Genomic DNA, 19,606 nt, shown 5'->3' on the forward strand with positions numbered 1-19,606 from the left:
AATATTCAACTATGTACCCCGTCAACTGATTGTTCAAAGCTGACCTAGTGACATCCATATAGTAAAGATATGAGTGCGATACAAAGCATATAATCCGTTCAAATAAATTGATGAATCAGGCATGCAGAACGCCCCGAGACTTGACCGAATGCAAAACCAACGAAGATTCGAGGACTCAGTATAGGGTAAGTGAATTTATGATGCGCAAAGTAATATTGCCTTGATGAACGAAACCGATCGGTAACCGTCGATCAATCGTTGAGATAAACTTATTTTGCTTTCTATGTAACTTCTCCCTTTTCCAAATTACCGATAAGGATGCTCCTTAGAGGTCTATCATGAATGTGATGACAGAAAAGGAGGCACTGAGGTGCCAATTACTGATAATAAGCCAAGGTTCAAGCAACGACCAACATAATCACATTGTGTAAGGAAGCAGGCTAAAATTGCGGGAAGCACATCCTTACCCGCGGTTGTATCAATTTCGTAGCGAAACATCGATTGTCAGCTGGATGAAACATAAAGCTAACAGGGTCATTCATAAACGTGGTGGTCACAGGATTAAAGAACTCAACAAGAATACTCTGTGTTGATACGTACTTAGATATATACTTACATAATTGCAATACGGTTATATAGCAGTACGCAAAACTAAATGGTAAGATATTCAATTGGAATAAAGTTAGATCTCGACATCTGGAGTTTGGGATTTACCGACAATTCCCCGCCGTTGAAACAATGAATAAGAAGATGGAGTGGAATGTGAGGTGGCAGTGGAGTTCCTTGATCCGGGGACTAAGCCACTGAGCACCGAACCTATGATAGTTAGGCCAGGCCTGCAACCTCCAACAACTTGCCAAGGGGCCATGTGTTTTTGACGATGCGACCGTTCTAAATCACTCTTATACTTAGCATTTGTTTGATCCCGATGACTTGAATTGCCAGTTTTGCCGTTCCTTTTACTTCAATTCTGCTCCGATCGAATCTCGACCCCCTTTCGACCGCCAGACGCTTTCTTGGCTCCTTGGCTCAAGCTCGCTCCCTGTTGGACGGGGTCGCCGTCATCTCCCTCACCCTCGAAATCCTCCTCAACTGTCATCGTCAATAATCGTTTATATTCCAGCTCACGATGGCTTCAAATGGCCAATATCCTCCTGCGCATATGATGCCCAACAAGCATCATCATCATGCCCCTTACGGCTCTCCTGTGGCCATCCCTGGAGGCGCTCCGGCTGGTACCTTCGCCCCAGGCACCAAGATCCAGGTTGGCAGCCACCGCGTAGTGATTCAGAAATATCTCTCCGAGGGAGGCTTCGCCCATGTTTACCTCGTCAAGCTGGCCAAGCCTGTCGACGGCACCGATCAGGCTGTCTTGAAGCGAGTTGCGGTCCCCGATAAGGATACCTTGCGGGGCATGCGCATCGAGGTTGAGACAATGAAGCGCCTGAAAGGCCACCGACCGATCGTCACATATATCGACTCGCATGCCTCCGAGCTTCAAGGAGGAGGATACGAAGTTTTTCTGCTCATGGAGTTTTGCAATGGCGGTGGCTTGATCGATTTCATGAACACCAGGCTACAACACCGCCTAACGGAGCCAGAGATCCTCAACATCTTCACCGACATCGCTGAGGGTGTCGCGTGCATGCACTACCTAAAGCCACCACTGCTACACCGCGATATCAAGGTCGAAAACGTTCTTATTACCGCCAGAGGATCTTCCAAACGATTCAAGCTTTGCGATTTCGGTTCAGCCGCATCACCTCGTCCCGCCCCCACTACCGTCACCGAATGTCGTCTTATGGATGAAGATGTACAGAAGCACACCACGATGCAGTACAGGAGTCCCGAGATGATCGATGTATACCGCAAGCAACCCATAAACGAAAAGTCTGATATTTGGGCACTGGGAGTTTTATTGTATAAGCTGTGCTACTACACTACTCCCTTTGAGGACCAGGGCCAATTGGCAATTTTGAATGCCAGTTACAGATTCCCTAGTCACCCTGTATTTTCTGACAGGCTCAAGAAATTGATAGGTAATGCTCATTGGCCCTGGTTGTTTGTTTCAGGACTGACATAGTTCCAGCATCAATGTTGAGAGAAAACTTACAAGATCGACCGAATATCTTCCAGGTCCTAAAGGAAGGATGCGCCATGCAAGGGCGTGATGTTCCTGTTCAAGATGTAGGTGGACGATTATCCCAAGAAGAAATTCATAATAACAATGGTCACAGATTTATAGTCGTCCGCAATCCCATGCAAGAACCGATAGTCCTCAACCCAAGGCCCCAAAACCAGAACAAACTCCTGCTGTGGGTGCCGTGTTTACGCGCGCCGAACCTCAGAAGCAAGTTATTCCTGATGTTGTACCGATGCGAAGAGGACGACCGACAGCTTCACCGGCGCCAGCCAAGGTAGCCCAGAAACCAGATGCTTCTCCGATGAGGAAGACTGAGGGAGACCCATTTGCTGCCCTTGATTCCAAGGCTGCTTCCAAAGGATTTGACGAATTATCTTCAAGATTCCCTACCCTCGATCAATTTTCACTATTGCATGATCAAGGCACCAAATTCGATTTTGATGTCTCCTCACCTATCTCACCCACAGGCAATACCTCCTCTGATTTGAACGAAAGAGTGACGGCAAAACTGGCCGACGAGGCATTCGCAGCGCCGCAGGCCGAATCTTCTCGACCGAAGCCAGTGTCTAGAACACACTCGGTCACTCCTGTGGGACACCATGCGGCAGTTGCTTCACCTCCCTTGGAGCCCCCGCTTGCTAAGACTTTGTCCGCACCAAGTAGACCTGACATTAGCAGGGCGCAGTCCATTATTAGCAACAACCCCGAGCTACAGGCGATCTCTTCTCAATCCAACTCGCGATATGTCTCGACTGGCACGATGACCTCGACACCTCCACCTGAGAAGTTCAGCCGGGATGTGGAACGGCCTATTCAGCGCGAAATCGCTGAATATTCTCGTTCCAGCAGCGCCACAAGGCAGGTTGACCCAAGTGCAGCACAATGGAACGCAGAGGAACCCCGTGCTGCCGTCTCACAAAGAATTTCAGCTTTTCAGCAGCCTAGTCATGAACGTCAGCCATCTTCATCGAGGCCATCACTTGAAGGCGGCCGTCCTCGTGCTGATTTCTTAGAACCTGCTGCTCGCGCCTCGCCAGCCCCTTCGCGGCCACGACCCGCTAGCACGAACCTTGAGGGCACGACTCTCGATTTCTTGCGTGAAAGAGAGGCTGCATCACGCTCATCAAGCCGACCGCCCCAGTCTCGCTCCCCCTATCAAGAGCCAGCGGACGAGCCACGGACGTCGAGCGATATGGAGTTCTTGAGAAGTCTGGAGGATTCGGAGCGGACTAAGTCTAGCAAGCGTTCCAGCTTGACTTCTCTTTCTGGTAACAAGAATATTCTGGCTGGCAAATTCGGTGATGCATTTAAGCGCTTTGAAGGCAGCTCCCCTAACAATGGGAGAATCCCTTCGCCAGAAAGGGGAATGGCACGCCGTGATCTCACTCCTATCGCGGGCTCCGAGGCAACTGATGGGCGCAGTGACGATGGCCATTTCCACGATGACGAGGATCGCATGACACCTGAAATGAGACGGGAAATGGAACGGCTGAAGCTCCAGGAAGAGGAACAACGCGTGGAAGCAGCACAAGCCGAATATCGAAAGCGGGTTGCTGCAGGACAACGCGGACCACCAGTTCCGCCTAAGAGTATTGGGGGAGTTTCCCGTGCTGTCAGCATTCAGAACAGGGTTCAAAGTCTCTTGAATGAAGACCAAAAGCCGTCCAACATTCAAAGAACTGCCCAAGGTTACGGAAAGTACACTGATGTTCCGGAGACTGGCAACAAGCCCGAGAAATCTCTTCCTGGAGTTCCCAAGAAGCCCTTGATGGTGGCAAAAACACGGGTCGATTCACCTCAAGCAAGAGGTCCTTCTTCGACATCTTCTGCGCCCCCAGCTCTTACATCCAAACCCCCAGCGAAACCTCCTGCTCCAAAGAAGCCAGTGCATCTCAATAGCCTGCCTACTGGCCAGCGACCATCGTCGCCCCAAAAGCCCACACGGGCCCAAACATCGACGGAAGAGCTGATTGAATTTCCTGGACAACAAATGGTGGACATGACAGCTAAAGAGAAGGATGATTATCTTCAGGACTTTTCCAAAAGGTTCCCCAGTCTAGGTTCGATCGAAATGGTTGAGCGAGAGATTGGGGGCCAGAACGGAGGATCAAGCCGGTAAATAGACATTGGTGAAGGGATTTAGAACTGCCATACTGCACATACATATGAATATACTCAGCGCATAGCGTCCAGAATGTTTCTGGTAAATTAAGAGGTCCAGTTTCTGGATGGTGAAAGTCATGCATATGGTGGGGTTATGCACGTATGCAGGACAGCTTCTTATCTTATCTCCCAATATTTTTTTTCGGTCCTCCCATTTGGCTTGTAGCTGGAATTGAAGCTTTCTACAGCGACTACTCAACATCAGAATAAATTCGACAAAATGGCCAAACGTAAGAGACAAGCTATCGCTCAAAGCGAGCCTGCTTCTGAGCCCTCGATCAAGAAGAAGGCAAAGGGTGCTCAAGTTCTTAAGGAAAAGCCTGTAAAGGCAAAGACTTCAGCGCTGAAGAAGTCTACTACTCCTGCGACCGCTTCGAATGCGCCCGAGACCATCCAGATCGTTGTCGGCTCCTACGACCGAATTCTTCACGGATTGACAGTGACGGTTGGCGGAAAGGAGAAGGCTGAATTCGCTGACACATTTCTCTTCAATGCCCATACCTCGGCGATTCGTTGCGTCGCTGCGTCGCCGATCTCAGCGCCGGTTCCTGGGCAGACACAAAAGGTCATGCTTGCCTCTGGTAGCACTGACGAGCGCGTGAATGTTTACAACTTGTCGGCGCATCCCCCCAGCCGAAAGAACCAGGAGATTCTGGCCAAGGTTGCTCCCCGACCGATTCTCGAGAACCCCAAGAATCGAGAGGTTGGCACCCTGCTTCATCACTCTTCGACTGTGACATCTCTATGTTTCCCTACACGATCAAAGTTACTATCATCGAGCGAAGACTCTACAATTGCGGTCACCCGAACACGAGATTGGTCTTTACTCAGCAACATCAAGGCACCTATTCCTAAGCCTCAAGGCCGTCCCAGCGGCGACACAGCGCCTTTCGGTGGTACACCTTCTGGCGTCAATGATTTTGCCATCCACCCCAGTATGAAGCTTATGATTAGCGTCAGCAAGGGCGAGCGATCAATGCGATTGTGGAACTTGGTTACTGGAAAGAAGGCTGGAGTGTTAAACTTTAGCAAAGACATGCTGCAGGAGGCTGGCGAGGGAAAGCACTCTACTGGAGAGGGTCGAAGAGTTGTTTGGGGAAGCGTTGATGGAGCAGATGAGTTCGCGGTAGGATTTGATCGGGATATTGTGGCATTTGGCATGGACAGTGTGCCCAAATGCAGGATTATGGGATCAATTCGAACAAAGGTGCACCAGTTCTTCTATGTTGCACTGGACAAGGAAGGGGATGCGACACTATTGGCGGTTGCTACAGAGGATGGCCGCATCCTGTTCTTCTCGACCAAGGAATCGGACCTTACACAACCGGAGTCGGAGGACAAGAAGCTCCCGACAGCCAAGTTGATGGGTCAAATCGGCGGAAAAGCCGGCGGAGTTGAGGGCCGAATCAAGGACTTTGTGGTGGTGCCGAGTGCGGAGGATGCCTCGACGCTGTACGTGGCTGGCGGGAGCAGCGACGGACGGGTCCGGGTTTGGCGGGTGGGTGTACCGGAGCTGCAGGGTAGCGTCAAGGCAGAGGAGGCCAAGGGAGAGTTGTTGGGGATGTATGAGACGCAAAACAGAATCACATGCATGACGGCGTTTATGATGATACCCCGGCCAGAGGGAGCTGAGGAGAGTGAGGATGAGCTGGAAGATGAAGAGGAAGAGGAGAGTGATAGCGATGAAGAGTAAAACAAGGTGTTAAAAATGCATGTTATTGGTTGGATATTTGCGTTTGTTGTGATACGGTAGCTAGCAATCTATAAACTAATGTTAGATATGTGAGGAATTGGTGGTGATGTGAGAGTCAGTTGTTTTATGCGCCCAGAATCACATGCAAATCGAACCAAGCATGCCATTGAACTCGCCACAGTCACTGAGTTTACGCCAGCGTCAGACCGGTCAAGAAATACTACCTACAGTACATGATATGTGTGCAGAGTTGCAGAGCAGTATCAACAGTTGCAAATAAACGAATCGCACCGCGGATTTCCCTTTTGGACTCTTGGGTCACAGCTCAGGGCCCCAGGGGATTGCTGATCTTGTTATGTGCTTGAATCACGAGGGGGTCACAAATGCAAGTCAAAGCAGAATTACCTTAGTCTGACCAACCACGGAGTCTCGAATTCAAGCTTGAGGCGTTTTGAATGTGGGGTAATTGACGGGATTGGATGGAGGATGACGATCAAGAATGTCAACAACAGGCACTGGACGTTGAAGAAGAGATATTCAATGTCTACAAGTTCAATCTGCGCAATGGACATAAACCTTATCAAGTTATAGAGTATCAAGTTCATCACTAATGACTCTCCACCACCATCATCAGTGACATCTCTACAGAGCCAGGCGGGGACTCGCCCACCTAAAAGATACAGGGGTTCAGGGCCCTCAACAGCTGCTGATGCAGGAAAATGGGGCACAATCTACGTAATTCCTGGGGCCCTTTAGTCGTGAAACTGCCCATCCCTTGGTCTTGTGAGCATGTGAAGAAACGAACAACCTCGTTCAGCTCATTCGTTTCCCTTTTCAGTTGAGGCTAACTACGTGCCGTCTCTCTTCTTTTTCCTCTCTCTCACTCTCTCACTACTACTACTCTCTTACTCAGGTACTCTCTCTATTTTGGGTTCCAGGGTTGGGTATTAAACTGTCCTCCTTCTGTTTCCTCTTACCCATCTCCTCATTCCTGTCTTACTCTTTGCCACTCAATCCCAACCTCGTTATACTTGCTTCAACAACAAGATATTTGAAGCTCTTCAATTCCTCTCAGCAATTGCCGTTTATCCTCAATTGCTTGACTTGCTTCGGATATCCCGGTCCAACTAGCTTTAGGCCCTGTGCTCGTTAGCTCGCGCTGTGAAAGTGGTGGACAGGGTTGCAGAGACTGGACCCCAACAGCTTCAAATTATTTTATCCGGGACAGACAGACCCTCGGAAGCTACACCAATATTTGCTTAGGATACTAAGCTGAGACTGGCCGAGACTGTAAGTTTAGTAGCACTGCATTGTCCGAATATTGAGACTTGCAGGTTTCAGCTCAGTTCAGCTGAACCCGAGCCTCGTTCATAAGCCGTTGCTGTCCCTCACCATTGTCTTCATACCTAACAACCAAAACAGTCAGTTATACAGAACCTTGGCTTCAAAATGGCCGATGATGGTCCCCCTCTTATTCGTCCCGTCCCTCGAAGACCCTTCGATCTCAGTTTGACGACTCCTACACCACCAAGCGAGAACTCGTCTCCTCCAACTCCCGCGCCAGCTCCAGATCCCAATATTGCGCGCTTCCTACAACCAACTCCCGAGCCTGCGAGCGCAGGTCTTAGCAGGCCTCAATCATTCATGAATTTGACCTCCTCGACGCTCTTCGGAATCTACTCTCCCACAACGTCCTCTTCGCGCGACCGTGTCTTTGCCGATCGCGATGAACTCGATACACCTTGGGGAACAGGCGCTCAGACACCCATCAAGAGACCTAGCATCGACGACGCTACGTTTGATTTTCTGAAGGATCGATCACACCATATTCGTCGTCGGTCCTCAATTCGAGTTCATGAACCTGCTGGGCCTCAAAAGCATTCTCCATCTGGTGGTGCTCTAGTATTAAGAGGACTTTTGCTTTTCGTTCTCGGCGTGGGATATGGCGTATTAGTCACATCGCGCTTCCACGAGTCGGACAGTCTTCCGCCTCGTGCTACGTATAACTGGGGCCATTTGACGTTTTGGGGTCTTGCTGGCGTTGCACTGGGCGCGCTGTTCCCTTGGTTTGATAGAGTATGGGAGAATTCGTTCGGCGACAAGGGGGATGAAGCTGTGTTAGAAACCAGTGCTTCAGCGAAAGATGACGACCCAAGCACTGACTGGGCGCTTGCTGTTCGGGCTATCGGTGCCTTTGTCGGAATTGTCTTCGCGATTGTAAGTCAGCCAACGGCAAAGCCATTGTTCCGCATAACTAACATCCTGCAGCGCAAAGTGGCCTGGGCGTCCACCCTTCAGGTGTCACTGACCTTGGCACTTGTCAATCCCCTCCTATGGTGGCTTATCGACCGCTCCAAGCCCGGTTTTCTGCTCTCAGCTGCGGTTGGACTCGCAGGGTCGGTTGTGCTCCTCGGCGTGAACCCAGATATGATGCCGGCGCCTACTCAAGTTCCGTTCAGGCATTTGGTTAATGCCACAATGGCAGCCGATGGAGATATGCCCATTCTCGGTGGACTCGCCCAGCAGAAGACACTCGAGACGGGCATGTGGATGTTGAGTGTGCTTTTCTGCAGCTGTGTTTGTTTTGGAAACATCGGTCGTCGACTTACCCTCGGGCCATCGACAACAGCCAAGGGGCGCTGGGCTGGAGTGAGATGATGACGAGCGAGAAGCTGAACTGATGTGCAATCAGCTGTATTGGTCTTTTCACATTCTGTAGCATGATGTGTCTATGATATCCTTTTCGTTTGGGCGACAATCATGGGGAGGTATATATATGGGCGGGTTTATTGGACAATGGGAACGGGAGGCATGTGTATAGTTATCGAGATTGGATAAGGGCATTTTGCAGATCATAAGGGATGATATGATGCTTAGTTTACCGATATGGTCTGTTTATGACGACAACTATTTTGCTCTTCTGTTCTTTTGAATAGAATAGCATGGGTGGATAGGCTGGGCTAGGGTCAAATGACTAAGGAATGATAATGTCATTTCATTCTACGTTTCAATTTCCAAGGGAAACTCACGAATCTGTCACGGTGTGTTGTTTCTGTTTATCGTTCAGATACCTTAGCTGTAGCTCCAATCTGCTGAACTAGCCATCTCGTACTAGTGAGTTGAACCTCTGCTGGTCCAGCAAAGAACTGGATACCGCATGGAACTTTTGCATGCTCTTATTCTCTTTTCTTCTTTTTCGAGTCTTGAATTGTTTCCCAATGTCAAACCAAAATATGTTCGCCCTTTACTCCATCATTCATAAACCCTGTAACGGCCGACGATCATCGCGTGACGCAAGCTCTACAACGTCATTCGTGTATCAGGTCCAGAGCAGATCTAGTTTGCGCTCTTGATCGCCTCTTTAACGGCTTCTGATTTTTCTTGAATAGCGGAACCAAAGTCGACGTTGGAGAGGCCGAGCATGACGAGCATACGAGGGTTTTGAATCATCTCGTTGATTGTGATGGTACGTGTGCAAACGTCGGTGTAGGAAGCGAGGGCAGCTTCAGGGCCAGAAGCGACTGTTACAAGAAGATAGTGTAAGCCGAGGTACACTCTTCCGTTAAGGTTAGCAATAGGATAGCTTCTGCTACTCACCACCGTCGTTCTTGGGAATCTGTTCAGGATGCTGAACTTTTCGACCAGCTGCAATGTTGTCCAGCTCGGTCATGATATAATGAGATCTCTTGACAAAGTCCCAGACGTGGAAGAGGCCACGGTCAACATTGGGGGGAGTCCATTGAGAATGAGACTCAATGGCTGTGATGAGGTCTGCCAAGCTAGCGGTGATGTCTTCCCGTTGCTCTGGGGTGGGGAGTTGAGAGATGGAGTTGGAAGTCATGATGGGTGTGTGAGTATTTGGTATTGATGAAGAAAAGGTCAGCTTGAAGTTTGGAGAAAGAAGAGAAGAAGGTTAAAGAAGATAGTAAAGGGAAGAATAAACAGAAAAAGAGGAGAAGAAAGCAAAAACGTAGCATCAACGTCAGAAAAAGCAGCTTCCCCGCTGCTTCGAGAGTCGTCTGTCCAATTGCCTCTTTACGTAGAGCAAAGCAAAAACTCCATTTCTCTCTAACCGTCCCTAGTATGTCAGGGCCCCCTTGTGGCTTTCTTGTATCTCTCATCAGAAACGTTACCGCCTGAAAGGGCTGAAGTTTAGGGCGTTTCAGCCATTGATCGACCCGAGTAGCATTGGTAATACTTTGGCTCAAAACGCTTGAGCTTGAATGAGTAAGATAAGCCCTAGACTCCAACGGTTTCTCTCAGCATGTTTGGGGACGAGAAGCTATCACGAGCAGGGGAGCTATACGAAAGCATGAGACGGTAAGCTTATGCACAGACTGTTAAGGGAATGACATGTGATGGCGGAACAAGTAGACGGAGGAAGCCGTCGATGAATAACGGAATTGCCTAGACAAAAATACGGTGACGTTAAAAGTATTAATCGTATTTACTAAGAGAATAATGCTTATAGGCAGAGAAGTTCTTCAGGGAGAATCAGATCAGAGAGAGCTTAGCTAGTTCAGCTATTGTGGGGAGGTTGAATTCAGGGTTCTGGAGCTCGAGGTTGAGGTTCAAAATGGGGCTCTTGTTAGTTATCGAGCTGGTAGAGAATCAACATATAGAAACAGAAAATGGTCGTGTGATGAATTACCTTTCTTGGCAGCCATTTTCACACATGATGAATCTTGATCATATAAGTCTCAGCCTAAGGAGAGAAGTCATATTGACTAAGCGGAAGAATCAATGCCCCTCGTCATCTATAACTCGGCATCGCCAAAGGGCTCTCAACAGCGACAACAGAGCAAGTCCTGATTCGGGAACCAAGAAATCGGAGATGGTCTAGAACAATTGGAACATTGGCGAAATGCGAACCGATCTAACTAATTTCGAAGGGACAACACTATAGTAAGCGTCATCCAAAGAAGGGTCCTGGGGTATGGTTCCCTAGCTCATGACGAGAAAAAGGTCATTCCAAAGAACAGGTACAACAAGTCATGACAGTCTACTAAAATTTGGTCACGTTTGGCGGCTAATCAGCCAACAGAGATATTATTGCCTCTAATAATCATCGGGATGGAATTCCGTTGCACACCCGTAGCATAGAGAAGCACGTTTTCAACTCGTGCACCGTACCTGTACCATGCGTACTGTGCTGTACAGCCCGGAAAGCTGGAAACGTTGTGTGGCAGGCTGCAGCAGCGAGAACTGCTGCTTGTCTCGCTGTATCAGGCTATCGTTGCAAGGGAGGCTGAAAGGTTGAGGAAATGGATTGGCCGCATCTCGATCCGGGCCGCCACACCCTCGAGACTATTGGATGACAAGTGCAAGGCTTGAGAGAACGATGATGCGTAGATTGGGCTTCTGTCCAACGCTTTGAACTGTTGATGCCGAGAGTAGAGACTTGAGATCTGAGATTGAACAACAACTCCCGTGTTAGAAGGCAAAAAAGATTTGATCTACATTTCTACTATGTCTGAATCTCATAGTATTCGTGAAAGATTAGTTATTCAGCAAGGCAAAAAAGAGATCGTTGGCATCATGGCCATGACCCATCATGGATCCTTTGCGGACCCCCCGTCTCATATGACGCCAACGACTTTCTTTTTGAGCCTCTTTCAAGTCACGACCTGGTTCTAGAACCTGGGGCCTTGCTCCAGTTCCTTTGCTCTTACTGTGCATACGCCAGCCCTGCCAGGACCTGTCTCTGTGCCCCCAATTCTCCCACTCCCACCCAATAGCGAGGCTCTCACTTAGACGCAAAGCTCCATTTTATCTCGGAAGCTGCCAGCCCGTTTTTATTGTCAATGGCAGGTTTCCCTCTCAACTATTAAGTAGCGTCGATGTGCCAGTTGATTCACCCGATGGCCGTTGCAACTGCAGCGTTGTCTCGATCGTCCTCGTCAGCCAGAATCTCGAAAGGAAAAAGAGTCGAGAGAGAAGCGAGAACGACACCCCTTACGATAACCCCCGACTCACAACGGATTTTAGGTGCATTTTCGAGCGCGCGCTGTATTCCGTTTTCCGCGGACCGTCCAAGAGTGACAAGAGGAGGTTGTACACACAAACAAGAGCAAGATCGGCGACAGATGCGAAACTAGGGTCCTCTGCCGCGGGGAGAAAGGTCTTGATCGAGTACCGTCTACAATACTGCATCTTCACTGAGAACCCTGCATTCTTGTGGTTTCCTGCATCGCGATCTGTGATACTGGTCTCTATGGTTATTGGCCATGCTTGCGCTTCTGGAGGGCAACTTTTCGGTTACGCTATGAAGAAAGGGAAAGTTTCCTTTGTCTGCCTTGTCTCAATCCTCAGCTCAGTCAAGAGGCCCCAGCCCAAATCTTGAATCTTGGATCTTGGATCTGAACGTTTTTCTTGGCCCCAGAGCTGGGATGTGTTTTATTTTAGGTTCATCCTCCCATGCATCCCCGGTTGGCAGCACAGCGCACCACAACACAGCAAAAGCAGGGAACTGACGAGCTCCCGATTATCGAGATGAGTGAGGGGTTTAGGCTCCGTCCCTAGGTTGCCGCAACGGGCACCAAAGTCTATCTATCTGGTGCTGCACCTTGGCCGTTAGATACGCGGCAAGCATCACTGGTTGCTCGAAATGGATTACCATTCGATATCGGGCAGTGCAGTTGGTGTTTTTTTGGGGGGGTTGTTGTTTAGCTACTGCTGTTGGCTTAGATTCGATGTTTTGCCTCGACGTCATGAGTTCATGACCCCGGCCTGCCATCGTCATCCGTTTTGCCTTGTAAGACAGAAGTTGATGCTGTTGTGTGACTCGAGAGCTCCAGGGTATGAGTTCTTGTGACCATATCACTGGCTTTCATTCCTATGTATCCTTCAACTTCAACTTCAATCATCTGAACACAGTATTCATGACCCTTTGAACCCTGAGATGAGCTTAGACTGGAGGCGTCTAAAAACTCGTGATATACGCAGGGTCCTCTCAAGTTTTCTAGGGGACCCTCTTTCTATCTAGCAGGCTACTAGGTACTTACTAGGAACCTCCTACCTTAGTGCTAAAGTTGGAAAATCTACAACATTTCCCAGTTGTCAATCCATCCTAGCCCGTCCCGAAGTACTATATACATGCCAGAGACTAGGGCATCTCCACCAAGTTTCCTCATATATTTTGTATAGAGAACAAGTATCGTAGAGTAACGACCACCTCCCACCCCCGATCTCTCTTCCCTTCCTTCTGATTTGGTTTGGTTTGGTCTAGTCTCGCCTCGCGTCGCCTCGTCTCTAGGTGCTTCTATTCTTCATCTTCTGTTGAAACTGTGACGCCTATGATTTTGCACGTTTTCCTTATCTTCCAACATCTCTCCCTCCTCTTCACTTATTCACAACTGACACGAATAACTTGAGCGGAACTGCCAAGTTCGCCTTTTCTCCCATTTGGGAGCTCGCGTGTCTCTCTCTCTCTACTTGTCACAAAGGTTAGTACCTTTACTTCCATATTTACACCCCCCAACTAGACTCTCGTCTCTCCGCGTGCCTCTAGAATTGTCCCCGGATTGGTAAGTCTCTCTGGTGTATGACGATCTCTATATTTGCTGCACCTCATCTTCAACAACCCTTTATGCTTGTCGACGTATTCTATTTCGGCACTACGGCCTGGAATAGAAGACCCCGTCTTTCCCCCTTTCCGTTTCTTTCTTATTTAGCAAGCAACCCCCTTCTTGGTCCTACGATAATCCGTCTGTTCCCTTCTCATACATGGTACATACTTGAAGGCTGAATCTCCGGAGCCAGCCCCGTCTCCCCTTATATCCCTGTCAGAAATCCCAGAACAAGTGGGCTCGACTTCGGCAGCCGTTTTAAACGATTCTCGTCAACTTAAACCTATGACATCTTCCCGCTGCTCAAGGAGTACCAGTACTACTCCATCTCGTTAAACCCCCACCAATCTCTACACGCCTACCTTATACAACTCTTTTTACACCACTTCGATTCACACAACAGAGATGCTTCGCCCAACATTAGCGATACGATTTTTGTAATCTTACCATTCTACAGAATCCATGTCTATCTTGTATACGACTTGTCCTCGTCATCTGGACACTGCTTCGGCCATATTCATGCACTCGACACGCTATCAACGGCTACGCCAAGAAGACCGCAATACTCGTCTTCATCACCAAACCCAGCAAACACGACGACATAGCAGATCATACAACGGTCAAGGTATCGCATAGAATTGGGGGATAACAGCTTCGTTTCTATTCACCTCAAAACAACACTACTTACTTCTGGTTCCTTTACCAATAACACATCATTACAGAGGCTCGCACCTTATTAGAGAGTTTCGACGCCCGCTACGACACAACGAAGAGTAACGACTCAAGAACCAACCTTTATACCCCCTTATTTCTTTTACAATCTTCTTATTGTACTATACGCACGCAATCTATAGACGTTCATGTCCTCAGAAGGCACGTCGCAAGCTGCCGCGACCGATTCCGCCTCCGGTCCCGGTCCTCGACAGTCGCGGACCCCCGATCCGCCCACCGATTCCGATCACGAACCTCCGGACTCGGGCCGGCAGCCGACACAAGTAACACAATCACAGTCGTCTTCTGCCAATACTTCTCGCCATCGCGATGTCGCCCCCCGCGATTTCGTCCGGCTCTTCCAGTGTCAGATCTGCTCACTGCCCCTAGATGAGCCTATCAGCCTCCCCTGCGGTAAAAGTCTGTGCCGGCGCTGTTTACCAGGCACACACATGCGCGCCAACATAACATATCCCGCCGCTCCAGAACGACTTCGTGGCTTTAAATGTCCTTTTGAGGACTGCAATAAGGAACATGCTATTGGCGACTGCGCCGTTGATGTTGTGCTCAACAAGACGGCACAACACGTGAGGGAAGAGATCGAACGATTCAAGAATGAGTCTTCGACTACCGAGCTGGCGACGAAGGTCATGTGGCCTGACCCTTGGGCTGCTGCAGGTGTTTCTTCCATGAGGGATGATGATGAAGCGTACACAAAGGTGATACCCGGCGGAAAGGTTATCGCCACTTATCGCCTGGCGGAGGAGGGTGACCTGTCTTATGAGGCCGATATATGCTACGACGAAATTACATTGGCGACGCCATCACCACCTCCTGATGCTGATGATACAGGGCTCGTTCGAAAAGCGCAAGACGCCACTCGCGCTGAGATGGACTGTCAGGTCTGCTACGCACTCTTCTACGATCCTCTTACAACCTCTTGCGGACACACTTTCTGTCGGTCATGTTTACATCGCATTCTTGACCATTCACGATATTGCCCGATATGTCGTCGCCCACTGGCTATCAGCCCCTTATTAAGTCAAACTTCATCGCCTTCCAATCAAACTATTAAGCGCATCATCGAAACATTCTGGCTGGAGGAAGTCAACGCTCGAAAGGAAGCTCTGGACGCTGAGCGTGTAGCTCAGATGCAAGACTATGACCTCGCTCTCTTTGTATGCACATTGTCATTCCCTCAAATGCCGACATTCCTACACATTTTCGAGCCGAGGTATAGACTCATGATCCGGAGAGCACTGGAAGGAGACCATACTTTCGGTATGGTCATACCCAAACGACCCCAACATGCTGGTGATGCGAACTTTCATGAGCTAGGCACGCTTCTCCGCATTGTCAATGTCCAGTTCTTCCCAGATGGTCGGAGTCTTATTGAGACTGTGGGTCTGTCACGCTTCCGCGTTCTCGAACACAGTTACCTTGACGGATACATCGTCGGCAAGACTGAAAGGATAGACGATGTTAGCCTCGAGGATGAAGAAGCTGCCGAGGCTGCTGAAGCAACACCGATAGAGACTGAGGATCAACAACAACCCATGCAGGCTATGGATACTGTCAAGGAACCCACTGAACCAACACCGACATCTCCATTACCGCGGTCTGATTCATCCAGTCCACACATACCAACGTCAGTTACCGAGATCGACTCAATGTCTACACAGAGTCTTATGCACTACGCCTCATCTTTTGTCGCTCGAATGCGTCAACAGAGTGTCCCCTGGTTGACAGAACGCATGTTGACTATATACGGCGACTGTCCAGAAGACCCTGCCATCTTTCCATGGTGGTTTGCCAGCATGTTGCCGGTCAAAGACATTGAGAAATATCGACTCCTGGGCACATCCAGCGTACGCGAGCGACTCAAGATATGCTGCACGTGGATTGTGGAATGGGAGACATCCAGATGGTAAGTGAAATCTATAACTTCGCAATTTTTTATGCATCCCATGCCCTATCAAGCTCCCTTATGATATTCATTGCCCTTCAATGAGCTTATGCTCGTCGTCGTGTCCGTCCCCCAGGCTAAAACGACGTCTCCCATTCCAGGACAAAGCTGATTCATGGCCGCTCAGGTCCATCCACGGCTGCACAATCCTCTGATTGACAATGCTTGCCCTACTATCTCTCGCTCGGCTTGGTTCTGCAATTCGTGCTCTTGCTTTTCTGCTTTGCTGTGCAGTTGTTGTACGAAGCACAAGACGGTTCGCGGAGTTGATGTTATTCCACTTCTGACACGAATAGGACGATTACGACTCGACGATAGCTAGGGCGGTTTGGTTTGCATCATGGCATTATAACACATCAAATGTTACAAGACAAAAGTCACAGAAGGTGTTCATTTACACGGGTTGAATATTGATTGATTGATTCGGTTGGGAGGCATCTAGTCATAGCATCTTGTAGTACAGTGATTTTGCGGATACCATACCCCGTTAGCTAAACTAGACATCTTTCTCATAACCGCATGTAGCAAGTTTCCAATTTCTATTACCAGTTCGAGGCTTCGCCGTTCGTGTCCCGTGCTGCAGTAGGATCTCCCCAAGTTGGCATAGTAACGCCGGGGGTGTCAACCCATGTCCCAGGCATGATGTTGTCACGACCTTCTCCTTCCGCTGAAGGAGGTTTTTGGTTTCCGTCCCCGTTCCCATTCACATCCGTGGGAGCCCAGATGCCCACGTTGTTGTCAGCTCCTTGCCCAACACTGCTTATAGTCGGTTGTTCGCTCCAGTCGCCGCGGGCGCCTGGGAACGTGTCGTCACCCCAATGATCTCCGTTCCTTTTCACAGTCTCGTTGCTCTTGTTCGAATGGTTCGAACCAGCTCCCCAACCATTTTGGTTCTGATCTTGCTCGCCACTTGGTGGTGACACTACCCATTCCTCCGGCTTACTATCCTGAGTGGTCTTATTCCAATCGTCAACTGCCTGGTTGTTGCTCATATTCCAACCATCACCGTTCTGGTTGTTGTCCTGGGTCGGTGCGCTCCAACCGTCTTGACCGTTCTGGCCATTGTTGTCACCTGATCCATTGTTCCAGCCGTTCGACCCGTTCGACCCAGCCTTATCGGAACCTGGAGGCTGGCTGTTTTCCTTGGATACAGAACGGTGGCTTTCCCAGGTGTTTTTTTGTGACTTTCTCTTATAGTATGGATTGTCCTGGCCCTGAGTCGATGAGTTAAATCCAGTCCGGCCCGTGTGTTTCTTTAATAATGACTCACAGTAAGACTTCCCGGAGGTCCAACATTGTTCTGGCTGGCCTTGTCCTTCTCCGTTTTGGAAGCCGGGGTGTTTTTGTTAGTTTCAGGGCTCCTGTGTCCATAGTAGCCAGTGGGGGGGACTCCCGGAGGAGGGCCCATGGCATACCATGGAGGAGGGGCCATTCCTTGAGTGATTGGAACATGTGAGTATGCTTCTGGTGGCGGTATCCCTGCATAGCCTTGGTGGAATGGCGGCATCTGTGGATAGTTGGGATACTGCTGCGTATTGTTGAAGTTATAGTAGAAGGGGTTCTGCATCGGATGAGGCTGACCCATTGGCAGAGGGCAGGTGAAGGCGTCACGTTCTGGGTACAATGCATTGTTTTGGTGATTACCGTAGGCGGGACCCTGGTAGACTCTCATGATATTGTGTTCTGCATCGTAGTAAGCGTTAGGTGCTGGGTCTTGTGGAGTTTCGATCACGCGTTCTGTCTGAACGACCTGAGCTCTGATGGGCTCGATAAGCTGTGGTCGACGCATATGAGGAACTGGTAGTCCTTCGGGATAATTGCCCTTCTTGACTCCATCTTTTTGTTTAGGCTGTGCCTTTGCTTTTCCTTTCATAGTTCTGAACTTGCCTTGATCTTTGTCTTTGGAAGCTTCGGGGGCTTCATCAGTTGGTGTTTGTTCGACAGCCTCTGGGTCTTTATGGGTTGCTTTCTCTGGTTCCTGTTTCTTCTGTTTTGCTTGTTTTTCATCCTGCTTCTTATTATTCTTCTGCTTGCCTTTGTTATGTTTCTCGGGCTCCTCTTCTGGTTCAGTTTCCTCCTCTGCTTCCTTGGGTGAGTCAGAGATTTCACCTTCAATCTCTTGCTCTTGTTGCTGCTTAGCCTTTTTGTTCATTGCTTTTCGTTGCTTCTTGGTCATAGGAGGCTGGGGCGCGGCTTGCTTTTTCTTTCCACCTCTCTGCTTGCCTTGATTTTTGGTTTGGTTCCGTTTCTTGGGTGCTGGGATCTCGGACTCTGAATCTGAGTTAGAAGTATTGGGGTCAGGCTCTGTTGGTTTTGCTTTCTTTCGGCACCTCCTCTTATTCTTACCAGACTGTCGTTTAGTATTGGGGGATTCTTCTTCGTCCGATTCAGAAGTTTCGGGGCTTGGTGGAGTGATTTCCTTGCTCCTTTTCCGGCCTACTCTTTTCAATATCTGTCGGCCCTTCTGGCATCTCAGGCAGTCACAAGTTGGTTCTGGATCAGAGTCCCAGTCACTTTCGGTGTCTTCTTCGGTCTGTGTCTGTCTGTGCTTCTTCTTTTTCTGCCTTTTGTGCTTCACGCACTCAACTGAGTATTCAATATCAGAATCGGTGGCATCAGAGCTTGATATGTAGGCCGACTGACTCGAGTCTGACTCGGTTTCTGGGCCGGAGTCGGATGCCTCATCTGAGGAGTCCATGGGAGTTGTGGTAGTGGTCTGCTTCATAGCAGATTTGATGGGGCCATTTTGGCCAAAGTTAAACCGGACCTTCTTGGGCTCGGCCTTTGCTTCGTTGGCAGGCGGAGGTGTATAGGTGCGTCCAGTGCGCGGGTAGGTGATCTTGACGGTGTCCTCTTCGGACTCATCATCGGTGGTGACCTGAACACGTACGACGTCTCGTTTCTTAAGGGGTTTGTTCTGGGGGATAGCGCCGATAACAGATTCGATTGTTGTTCCAACTACCCATTCGCAAAAATGCGAGGGGCGTTTGATCTTGCGATTTGGCATCGCACCAAAGAAGGTTGCTGTACCAAAGAAATTGTCAAGATAGTTTGTCTTCAGAAAGGTCAAAGGGTCAAGAAAGGGATGCTTATGTGTTTGCTTTAAGGTTGGATGCAAGAGGTCACCCTGGCGGTATGGGCGATAGTCGAAGGTTTGTTGTTGTCAACTGCTCGCAGCTGTCAAGGCGAGGCGAGAAAGTGGTAACGGCCCTAGTGTTTGGCAATCTACAGATCAGAAAAGAAATGCAAAGAGGGCATGTAGGGACTATGTTTTGTTTTGGTGGAAAGATGTAATAAAATAGAAATGAACTGCGCTGAGATGAAAAGGGTTGGTTCGTGGTTGAGAAAAGAGGCAGGAACGA

At 49.3% G+C, this 19,606-nt stretch overlaps 6 protein-coding genes across 6 annotated transcripts; 4 read left to right on the forward strand and 2 right to left on the reverse strand.

Moving 5' to 3' along the window:
• The first annotated feature begins 843 nt into the window (after positions 1-843).
• Positions 844-4,355, forward strand: FOBCDRAFT_297028 (uncharacterized protein). The gene is made up of 3 exons (XM_031188661.3): positions 844-2,039; positions 2,090-2,187; positions 2,238-4,355. The coding sequence occupies exons 1-3, from the start codon at positions 1,130-1,132 to the stop codon at positions 4,260-4,262; spliced, it is 3,033 nt and encodes a 1,010-aa protein (XP_031035926.3). The 5' UTR covers positions 844-1,129; the 3' UTR covers positions 4,263-4,355.
• Positions 4,356-4,479: 124 nt separating this feature from the next.
• Positions 4,480-6,132, forward strand: FOBCDRAFT_229255 (WD40-repeat-containing domain protein). Its single transcript, XM_059609801.1, has one exon. The coding sequence runs from the start codon at positions 4,527-4,529 to the stop codon at positions 5,997-5,999; it is 1,473 nt and encodes a 490-aa protein (XP_059467755.1). The 5' UTR covers positions 4,480-4,526; the 3' UTR covers positions 6,000-6,132.
• A 1,316-nt stretch (positions 6,133-7,448) lies between these two features.
• On the forward strand, positions 7,449-8,657 carry FOBCDRAFT_141739 (insulin-induced protein-domain-containing protein; the record flags this gene model as incomplete). Its single annotated transcript, XM_031188658.2, has 2 exons — positions 7,449-8,216; positions 8,268-8,657. The coding sequence occupies 2 exons, from the start codon at positions 7,449-7,451 to the stop codon at positions 8,655-8,657; spliced, it is 1,158 nt and encodes a 385-aa protein (XP_031035923.2).
• A 330-nt stretch (positions 8,658-8,987) lies between these two features.
• On the reverse strand, positions 8,988-10,262 carry FOBCDRAFT_229259 (uncharacterized protein). The gene is made up of 2 exons (XM_054706489.2): positions 9,597-10,262; positions 8,988-9,520 (listed from the first exon to the last, which is right to left on the reverse strand). The coding sequence occupies exons 1-2, from the start codon at positions 9,838-9,840 to the stop codon at positions 9,336-9,338; spliced, it is 429 nt and encodes a 142-aa protein (XP_054562464.1). The 5' UTR covers positions 9,841-10,262; the 3' UTR covers positions 8,988-9,335.
• Positions 10,263-14,021: 3,759 nt separating this feature from the next.
• On the forward strand, positions 14,022-16,566 carry FOBCDRAFT_141940 (uncharacterized protein; the record flags this gene model as incomplete). The annotated part of the gene is made up of 3 exons (XM_054706490.2): positions 14,022-14,192; positions 14,422-16,205; positions 16,479-16,566. Coding segments are annotated over 3 exons (2,043 nt in total), but the record flags the coding sequence as incomplete, so codon positions are not given.
• FOBCDRAFT_297038 (uncharacterized protein) lies at positions 16,498-19,251 on the reverse strand (the record flags this gene model as incomplete). Its single annotated transcript, XM_031188637.3, has 2 exons — positions 16,498-17,458; positions 17,515-19,251. The coding sequence occupies 2 exons, from the start codon at positions 19,249-19,251 to the stop codon at positions 16,787-16,789; spliced, it is 2,409 nt and encodes an 802-aa protein (XP_031035902.2). The 3' UTR covers positions 16,498-16,786.
• Between the last annotated feature and the right edge of the window lie 355 nt (positions 19,252-19,606).

Source organism: Fusarium oxysporum, chromosome VIII (genome assembly GCF_013085055.1).
Source record: "Fusarium oxysporum Fo47 chromosome VIII, complete sequence".
NCBI lineage: Eukaryota > Fungi > Ascomycota > Sordariomycetes > Hypocreales > Nectriaceae > Fusarium > Fusarium oxysporum.

Coding starts and splice junctions, on each gene's coding strand:
- FOBCDRAFT_229255 (XM_059609801.1), top strand. CDS start 4,527: ATGGCCAAACGTAAGAGACAAGCTATCGCTCAAAGCGAGCCTGCTTCT.
- FOBCDRAFT_229259 (XM_054706489.2), bottom strand. CDS start 9,840: ATGACTTCCAACTCCATCTCTCAACTCCCCACCCCAGAGCAACGGGAA. Junction 9,521..9,596: donor GATTCCCAAGAACGACGGTG/GTGAGTAGCAGA, acceptor TTCTTGTAACAG/TCGCTTCTGGCCCTGAAGCT.
- FOBCDRAFT_297028 (XM_031188661.3), top strand. CDS start 1,130: ATGGCTTCAAATGGCCAATATCCTCCTGCGCATATGATGCCCAACAAG. Junction 2,040..2,089: donor CAGGCTCAAGAAATTGATAG/GTAATGCTCATT, acceptor ACATAGTTCCAG/CATCAATGTTGAGAGAAAAC. Junction 2,188..2,237: donor GTGATGTTCCTGTTCAAGAT/GTAGGTGGACGA, acceptor CAATGGTCACAG/ATTTATAGTCGTCCGCAATC.